At 35.6% G+C, this 10,407-nt stretch overlaps 1 protein-coding gene across 7 annotated transcripts in view; it reads left to right on the forward strand.

Annotated features, from left to right (window-relative positions):
* The window catches only part of LOC127877141 (SCO-spondin-like), a 331,534-nt gene that overhangs the window by 36,859 nt on the left and 284,268 nt on the right, over nt 1-10,407 (forward strand). For 5 of the 7 annotated variants that reach the window (XM_052422799.1, XM_052422815.1, XM_052422789.1 and 2 more), the window contains 7 exons: nt 1,593-1,669; nt 3,530-3,694; nt 4,935-5,105; nt 5,314-5,487; nt 6,609-6,785; nt 6,906-7,082; nt 10,154-10,330. In XM_052422799.1, the coding sequence (XP_052278759.1) occupies nt 1,593-1,669; nt 3,530-3,694; nt 4,935-5,105; nt 5,314-5,487; nt 6,609-6,785; nt 6,906-7,082; nt 10,154-10,330 (1,118 nt within the window). The remainder of the gene's footprint in view (nt 1-1,592; nt 1,670-3,529; nt 3,695-4,934; nt 5,106-5,313; nt 5,488-6,608; nt 6,786-6,905; nt 7,083-10,153; nt 10,331-10,407) is intronic. The other 2 variants (XM_052422828.1, XM_052422835.1) reach the window with 2 other exon arrangements.

Here is a 10,407-nt window from a genome sequence, read left to right on the forward strand (position 1 = left end):
AAACAATATGTCAGTTTAGTTCCTAAATAGTCTAAATCATTTATCGGGCCGCAGCCTGACTTGTATAGTCATTCATGGAAAGAATGACATTTCAGCAATAACGACCGACTGTGTTAATGACTAAATTGACTTGTACCTGGCTGTCAGCACGTACTTACTCATAGGGAAAATGATTTAATAATAAAAAAGATTTCTGTAAGAATAAGGTTAACATGTGCTTAAAGGAATGCAATTGGAAAAACAATATGCAGAATCTCCGACATACTAACGTGTATAACATAATTATTTTGTCCGATCATACTGCTGTTTTTGTTTAGTAACCATTAATCTTATCGAGAATAAAACATATTTGTGATAAAGTTATGCCAAATAATCTTCTACTCACACCGTAATTAGATACTCGTTTTGCGTCCCAACTGCCAATGACCTTAAATACTTAATATAATTTAAATTGGTCTGGAAAAGTATTTTTATTCCTTTTCAAGTTTATAAAAAGCTACGACGAACACGCACTCCAGAATCGTTAATATATATATATATATATATATATATATATATATATATATATATATATATATATATATATATATATATATATATATATATATATATATATATATATATACATACATATATATACATATAGGGATTTACCCACGGGCTAGACATTATGAAATCACACTGTTAAGAGCTTTATTTTGGCAAATATCTAAAGTAATTGACATACGTTAGCCAAAATTGACAGTGAATACAAGTGTTTCATGCAGTTTGTTCTGATATCTTAAGATTTAACAATTAATAATTGAATACGTCTGAAATCGGTGCAAAAATTTCACGTTGCGTGCAGCATAATGGTGTACATGAATGCGTTACACATCGAACTTTTGGCCAATAACACAGGCTTATTAAATAAAGTAATTCTGATGTATTTCACAATGCAAAAAGCAACATAAACAACTGTATTTGTGCACTAGTTTAACAAAGTTATTTGGAAAAAACACACATTACAAACGGATGTGTTTACATCCGTTAACGTTCAATGTAAATCCAACAAAGTCACGTGATCCTGCACCCTGGTAAACAAGCAGCAACGTGTCAATCGTTGTCCCGAAACTCGTCACATTCTAGCTGAACCTGGTTTGTTTCGTCACTATTATAAATACTTCATACGCCTACGTCATATATTGCGTAATTACTTCAGTTGAAACTGAATTAACGCAGTACTGGTTTGATAGAAAAGTGTAGTGAACAAACAAAATATTAGGCATCTTGCCCAGCTCTTCTGTATGTTATTGCCTATACTGACATTTTGATCGCGACGTCATGCTATTATGTTCATTACGACATCGTTTGATGATGATGCGCGCGACAAAATATCAGAATTTTACCCAGTATGTTTGGCATATTTTTTCTTGTTTTGATATGCATGTGGGTAATTTCATCTTTATAATACATGTATTATGCCTTTCGCTCCTGACCTTGTTAGTTTAACAAGTAAGTTGAAATATACAGATACATTTATGTTCTTTTTAAGTGTCTGCTATGATTAATGTATGCATGTGTTCATCCAAATGTCGTTGTGGTCTTTTCAGAATACGGTATTGCAAAATCCAAAACTGTACTGGTGCTGAATTCGAAGAAAAAGATTGCTATCTCAATGATTGTCCAAGTATGAAACCCTGTTTATCTCACCTACTCACAACGTGCTTAGTGTAAGCTTTAGGGATCACATTTTGTTCGGTATGCCTTGTCAGAACTCATTGATCTCATTTTTTCGCATCTGCTTATCAGTTGGTCATGAAACTGCACCCATTTCTTTTGATTATTATTGGCTGATCATCTTTCAAAACTGATATAGATAGGCGCTCTGTTGCATAATGAAGGTAAACAAATATAATAAAAGTAATTGTAAACATTGAAACACCTGCTGTGAAACCAAAGAAAAGGAAGTACATTATCTATATTTAAAATAATCTAATAATATCACAATGCACCCCTGACCACACCAAACTGATGATATGATACGTACTTGTCTTCCCGTTAATATTTCGTGCTGCCTCAAACTAAAAACGTGTAATTGTTGGATATCTTGAAGATAAGACTTGGAGAGCAAAAGTACAAATGCTGCATTGGTTGTCGATGCTTTAGTATATGTTACAGCGATGTGGGTTTTCTTTACTTTCAGTCAAAACTTTACTAGCAATGGGACGTTAGATATTCGTGATCTCAATAGTTTTCAAATCGTCACCCTTTTATCAACACAGGTCAGAACACAGGTTACCGTTGATTCATATAGACTTCTTGACACAAAAATCCCAGAAGTTTGCTATTTGGTAATTAGATACAAGTTTTTGTCTTGTACACAAATAATTCCCCTAATGTCAAAACAGACCACGCCCTGTGCGCCCCATTTTTATGAACCCACATAGTGGTAAACAGTGCCACCAGGCACTAAGCATTGCCATTGTCGGTGGTTGCCGACATTCCTAGGTTCGTACACAAAACTACATACGCCTGTACCCGGGGAATGGATTTCTCTCGAACGATAAGACCTAAGTTAACATAATATAGGTGGTGGTTAAGGAAGGAATTTTGACTACTACTTGATTTTAGCAGACTTATTGCCCTGTTGTTGTTGTTTTTTTTTCTCCAGTTTTTCTACTAAAGAACAAACATGACAAGTTATCAATATTCGCCATTAATAGCCCAGCAGATTTCGCTCAAACATTCACAACTGAATAATATGCATGTGAACATGATTCTAAGGATTTTTACTGTGATCAGATTCTTGAGAATTATGTCCCTATTTTTTTTTGTATTTTGTTTTCAAATAATATAATATAAAGTCAACAAACGTGTGTGTTCTAAACTCCTCTTTTACTGCTCGATGACTTGCGCGCAACATTTCACAGCGGACGGACCTCAATTTTAGGTTATCGAAAGGAAAGAATTGTGACCAGTAAAAGTACGTGAACAAATGTGACCTGTGTCGTGTCTGTGACACATCTATGCTCGTATATAAACATATATGAACATACACTAACTGAACTTTATTATCTGAAACAACAATTCACAGCGGAAAAAAGTATACATGTGACATGTAATAAGAGTTGTATACGACATTGGTTTCATTGATTTGCCTGGTGGGCGACGTTTACCACGACCTCTTGTTACATTGTTTAATATGGTATTGAATTAATTTAAATATATAATTTGTATATTTCTGTCAATTAACATGTTGCTTCGAATTATACTTATGAGGAGCAAAATCGGCCATATTGTGGTTATTGAATACTTAATAACTCGCCAGATATCATTCAACATGTTAGGTTTCTAAGGCCATCTTCGCCCTTTTAACTAAATCATTTGGTATAAATATCTACCTTGATAATAGTACGTTTTTATTTTTTGTTAAAAATACTACACACAGAAAACATTGCACATCAACAACATGTTGTATGAATACACTAAAATGTGATGTAGGAATACAAAGAATAATAAGCGATTTATAGTTGTGTGTTCCTTTTAGTTAATGGCGCCTGGGGAGCCTGGGAGGGCTGGACTGTCTGCAAATGTAACGGCTTACGTGGACGATTTCGAAATTGTGACAGCCCGCCTCCCACAAACGGTGGACAGGATTGTCAGGATAGCCGATACGAAGTGGGAGTGTGCAACAAGACAAGCAATTGTTCAGGCATGTAATACTTTACAAACATTCGTTCTCTGCAAAGTGTGTTTAAATCGTATGCCTTATGTATCAACAGACCCTTGCCCTAGACCTCCACAAAGTGAAGGCATTCAGCATTGCATTTGTACGTGGGAACGTACGTCCCAAAGTTGTTCTCTCAACTTCTATATTAACCGACCGGGTGGATTTCATGCCAACAATAAGAGCTGAATGCTTATAATGCGTAGGTGTTCATATAAAGAGAACTTTGGCTACAAATAGTATGACGCAAGTATGTCCCTGTGTGTTTTTCCACTATTGAATATAAATGAAGAGTTCCCAAAGGTCCCCTTTAAGTGCCTCACAAATTTCACTTAAACTATCAAAGCTGACTTATACAAACGGTTTTATGATTTACATGAAGGCATGTGTTGTGATCAGTTTTGGCAGAATTATCTCCCTTTGTCATTTAGTTCATTATACTTGTAGAGTATATAATCCACAAACGTGTGTGCTCTCAACTCATTGTTAACTAATTGGTGGATTGCGCGCAAATTTTCACAGCTTAAAGACTGGAATTGTAAGTGATCGAAAAGGATTGAATCGAGACTAAGAACATTTTGGGAATGCTTTTGATCTTTTCTCAATGTTTAGCTTACCAGAGCAGTATTCAGAGTGAGCTTTTAGGATACTGTGTTGTCAGTTGTCCGTCAGAGCTTGAAGTGCGTTAGTTGCATGCGTAAACTGTTTTCTTTCAACTACTTCACCTTAACCCCTTGGCCGATTTGGAAGAATCTTCACAGAAATTATCCTTGTGTGACCCTCTTCCAAATTTTCTCAAATCGTTCCAATCAATTACAAAAGTATGTTACAAGAGATAAAATACATACAAAATATATAATTAACAAATCTTCTCCAAAACCGCAACGGGCATGGCTTTAATATTTAAAGCATAATATTGCTTAGTGACCCACTACTGAGTGTGTTCAAATCATGCCTCTGGGGTAGAAACTTGCCACGTATGAGCGGTCAAATGATTTATATGGACTTATATTCTTGTAAGAAATCATAACAAATGTGAGCCATCTAGTTACAAGTTCGCTCAGGTTTTGAAAAAAAAAGATATTAATATTAACGTAGTTAAAAGAACGCTTTTAGTATAAAAAAAAACATTCAACAGAAGCGCATTGTTTTAGAAACAAATGCACTACCATGTTGTGTGGAAATGAAACAATTAAAAAGTTACTTATTTATGTGTTTTTCTTAGTTGACGGTAGCTGGGGAGCTTGGGAGGGCTGGTCAGTCTGCTACTGTAGCGGATTTCGTCCGCGATATCGCAAATGTGACAGTCCGCCTCCCTTGACTGGCGGACAGTATTGCAACGGTTCTGAATTCGAACTAAGTATGTGCAACCGAACAAGCAACACTAACTGTCCAGGTATGTATTACACTTTTTTCGTTTATGATGAATAATGATTAGCTAAAGGGAAACATATCCATAAGCTAACTCTATTTAAAAAATTGTTCAGTTAAGAGACAGCCATATAAATGTTAACAAAAATCGATATGTATTTCTGTATGCAAACATATTTTAATACTAAGACATACAAGCTATTAAATGCGTCGACATTGTTTGATATTAATAGTTGATGGAAAGTGGACTGACTGGTCAGTGTGGTCAACTTGCTCTGTAAGCTGCGAGAATGGAACTCAATCTCGAAACCGGAACTGTACTAACCCACCACAAGCATATGGAGGAAAAGATTGTGGTTCAGATGACAGCGCGTTTCAGAATTGCAGTATCTCGATACCTTGTCCGGGTATGGTTTGATGCGTAAATTACATAATCAGTTAATTAAAATGGGCTATGTTAAGTTAAGAACTGTCTTCAATAAAAGATTATGAACACCTTTAATTGATACACATAATCCAGTTACATAGCGAGCCTTGTATAATACACCAATCGAATCATTACAATAATTTATTAAAGAGCGGTTTTTCATGTGCGCGAGATGTGCGTCAGTATAAAACACTATTTGAATATTTTTTTTTAAACATTGCAGCCTCATTAATGACTCAATATTCATTAACATTGTTAATAAATGTTTTTTTGCAATATACATATCAAATTTAAATCTTAATTGCGTTTGTGTAAAACTAAGGTAGTCAGGTTAAATTTAAGATCTTGAAATCTTACACGAATCAACATTTGTTACTCAGTCTTGATGAAACTTGGTCATATCGTTTATCTTGACAATACTGACATAATATTCGACTTTGTGTTGATGGCGCCACGTAAATTCTTTGAAAAAGCATCTTACCAATGTAGCAGCCTACCATATAAATGAATATTAATGAAATTCGATTAGAATCTTTATCTTAACGACTTCAATGCCATGTAAGTATCTGAGTCCAGTGTGATTAAAACTAAAGTAACTCGGTGAAGTCCATTGCTTTGTATACTTTGACTTTAGGTATTTGATTTTGTTGATATGAATATTTCAACAAAGCTCATCTGCCACTGAATAAACACACTGAACAGTCCTTAAAACAGGTAATGCTACATCTATTACTCTTTAAATTTTCATTTCGCTTCTGGCGGCATACACTTATAACGGCGTGATTAACTATTAACTAGAATGTTTACACATTTACTACCTACTTTTTCACAGACAATTTTTTTAAGACAAATCGACTTTTCAACCTATGAAAACCAACGCGCACCCATACAAAATCATTCATAAATTAACAGTTTGAAGGAAATTGACGTAAACACGTTTCAATCTTTGTTTGCGTATTGACAATATTTAATTACAGAATCACAGATATCAGAACATTTTTTGTAAAACTAAAAGATATTAATGTTCAAGCTTTACCCGAATATACACTTAAATTCTTAAATTTCAATTATTAAATAACGAAAGTACGTTTTCTCTTAAAGTTGCTGGTGGTTGGTCCACGTGGAGTGACTGGTCGAGCTGCTCTGCCACGTGTCAGGCGCCGGGTCTGCAGTACCGTAACAGGTCATGTGACAATCCACCTCCTGACATCGGTGGACAGAACTGTACTGGCGATGTAGGAGAAACACACAACTGCAATGGATTAGGTGCCTGTCCCGGTGAGTTGCAAAGTCACTGTATCTGACTAGTAGAACATTTACACGGAAAATATATACAGCACTTGAGCTTTCTTGAAGTTTCTGACATACTATGGACATTGTTTGATCTTTTCTCTTAAGTTGCTGGTGGTTGGTCCACGTGGAGTAACTGGTCTATCTGCTCCGCCACGTGTCAAGCGACGGGTATGCAGTATCGTAACAGATCATGTGACAGTCCAACTCCTGACAACGGTGGACAAAATTGCACTGGCGGTGTAGGAGACATGAGGAACTGCCATGGCACAGGACCTTGTCCCGGTGAGTTGCAAAGTCACTTAAAGCTTTTGTGAAGCCTATAACATATTATAATATTATTTATTATTCAAATGAGATTACCGTATATTTGCGACCCAAACGGTTCGTGCCAATATTAAAATTATAACAAATAAATAACAGCGCTAACAAATACTTGCCTGTTTAAATCAATATATCAGACAATGATTTTAATTTCTATAATGTCACTATTGTTGACATTATTGTAAATAGTCAGCCATTTTGTTTTGCTACCCTTGATTCGCGGGTATGACGTCATACACAAATGACCGGCAAGGTAGAGCAATTATAATATTCTAACTTTTTGTAAACAGTTGAAATTAGTTTTTGGTGCAAATGCGAAATAGACAAAAAAACCAAAACACGAAATAACAATAGTTGGCAATGCAGGCTAAAAAATCTATTAATACCATTAAAAGTTACCAAGGCTATTTTGGAAAATTTGACATTCAAGAGTATTTTAAACTTTTTGATTCAATGGCTAAGCTGATCCTTTTATACGGGGCTGAAATTTGGGGTCATACCCTTTCTGAAAATATAGAACAAGTCCAGACTCAATTTTGCAAAGATTTTATTGGTTTGAATAGGTCAACAAACAATTCCATGGCCCTAGGAGAGGTTGGTAGATTAGAATTATGTGTAGAATATCATTTCAAGTGTGTTTAATACTGGTGTAAACTTATTCACATGCCATTGCATAGATATCCAAAAAATTGTTATTATATGTTAAAAGGCCAGGATGAAATCGGAAGGACAAATTGGGCTACTTCTGTTAAAAATCTGTTATTTATTTATGGATTTGGTGTAGGCAATGTTGATGTCTTTTTACAAGTGTTTAAAGATCGCCTTATTTGTTGTAACACGCAAAAATGGTCAGGGAGTTTATTCGACTCGTCTAGATGTGAAACATATAGAATGTATAAATCATTGCTTGAACCAGAAAAATATCTTTCGCTTAAAATACCATTGAGTTCAGATGTTCCAAACACAAGTTTCTTATTGAAACTGGACGACATCTTGGTTTAGAGCATGGTCTTCGATATTGTATACATTGTCTAAATGTAGAAAACACACGTGTCATTGAAAACGAATTTCATGTATTTTTTTATTGTTCTAAATTTCACGAAGAACGTAACATTCACCTTTTTTCTTGGTATACAGGAAACAGAGAAGAAATAGATTTTATTAATCTGATGAAAACAAAAAATGATCTGACATTGAAGAAAATTGTATTATTTATATATATATGTTAATGCGAAAAGTTTAAACATAAAACTATTCACAACTCATGCATATAAAATATGACATGTCTGTATATTGTATTTTGGGCCGGTGGCCTTTATTTACAAAATAAATTGTCTTGTCTTGTCTTGTCAATAGAATTTTTACAAATGAATAGCGTTACTTCCATTTATATCTCAATACTCTTCTATGCAATATGGAGAGAAGAATTTCTACGGTCTCCTGACACTCTGATTGGGATAAAGAAGCTTAAATGAGTCCAGTGCTGACAAGGTCTTCAATTTCTGGGCCCATTTGGTGAAGATTAATGTTGTTGAACCAGACACCCGCTATGGTGTGAACAAAGGGAACATAAAATATGTTGGTAAAGCCTAGCCCACATCACTGCCACAACCAATGAGCGTCACAGTTTAGCTGTTACATGAGGTCAGTGCAGGTGGACAATAGTCATCTCTTGAAATAATACTGAGTGTTATGTGTTAACAAGTATTGCCGTTTTCAACCAAGTTAAACACTAAATCTCAAAAGGATTGTGCGTTTTGCCTGTTTCAAGATTACCAAAATAATCAATAACAACCGGTTCTTTTGTCATTTTTGTTCGGGCAAACTCTGAAGACCTGGCATCATTAATTTTCTTCAGTTCAGGCTTCTGAAACCTTCTTACAATTAAAATGAGAATGTCTGGTTAGGGTTTTTCTATCCAATGCTAACAACATACTCCGTTGCTACTTCACTTCATTCCTGACATGTATAGGAATACCCGTAGTTGGCATTGGTTTGAAAATGTTTAACGAAGTTTGCCTCTTCCAGTTGTGAGAATATTGGAGCAGATCACATAACTACTGTGTCTGAGTGGATTTTATCAAGACCCTTACACGCAATGTATGTTCAGGCATTCTATATAATTTTGAGGCTCTAAGGACGGGCTCATTCTCTTCTGAAAAGCTTTGTAAGCATTTATAATGGCAGTGGGTGAGATGGTGAATAAAGCCTATACTTCCTCCGACTAGATCTTAGAAATGCACTATAAAATATAGCTCAAGCTCGAAGCGAAAAAGTTCCTTGTGAAAGTCTTACTACAACAGCAGACGACAAAAAAGTCATGATGTCGTATTTTTATATCCCCCACCACTATAGTGGGGGACATATTGTTTTTTGCCCTGTCTGTTGGTCTGTACGTTGGTCTGTCTGCTGGTTTGGTCAAACTTTAACATTCGCCATAACTTTTGCAATATTGAAGGTAGCAACTTCATATTTGGCATGCATGTGTATCTCATGGAGCTGCACATTTTGAGTGGTGGAAGGTCAAGGTCATCCTTCAAGGTCAAAGGTAAAAAAAGTCAAAGCGGCGCAGAAGGGGACATAGTGTTTCTGACAAACACATTTCTTGTTTTAATAAATATTAGACATTCAATTGTCGGATATAATTGGTGTAAAGAAAATATGGTGTTTAGGCTTAATTATTTTAATTGTTCAATCGTTCCAATTGAAAAACAAAACAATCTAAATTTTTCAACGAATCGCAGGCGAGGAGAAAAATCTCGATACCGAACACGTGACAAAATTTAAATCCGCGAATCAAGGATAATCACGAATTAAGGGGATTCGATGGTTATTTCATTTACCGCATCCGCTACAAGCCTACCTTTTAATCTAGAAATGGGTAAATAACTTGAATAACCTTTTGAAAATGTTTTCATTCAAAAACATATCCAACTCAAGCAAAAAGCATTACATTGCAAACTGATAAAGCATTTCATGATTTAAGACTTTGCGTTGTATTTTGATTTAGTATGTATTCTGATCTTCACCAGTCGATGGCGGCTACTCTAACTGGCTGCAGTGGTTCGATTGCTCGGCCACGTGCGAAGGAGGAGTCAGATATCGTTCCCGTTATTGTAACGAGCCACGCCCCCAGAACGGGGGTAGCGATTGCAGTGTCCTCGGAAAGAGCTCTGAGACACAGAGCTGCAATATACAACCTTGTCCTGGTAAGAAAGTGTTTACGATATTTTTATTTCCATAACCAGTACTTCTAATGGGTGTATGCGTGTTTGCGTGGGTGCGC

This window comes from Dreissena polymorpha, chromosome 1 (genome assembly GCF_020536995.1).
Source record: "Dreissena polymorpha isolate Duluth1 chromosome 1, UMN_Dpol_1.0, whole genome shotgun sequence".
Taxonomy (NCBI): Eukaryota; Metazoa; Mollusca; class Bivalvia; order Myida; family Dreissenidae; genus Dreissena; species Dreissena polymorpha.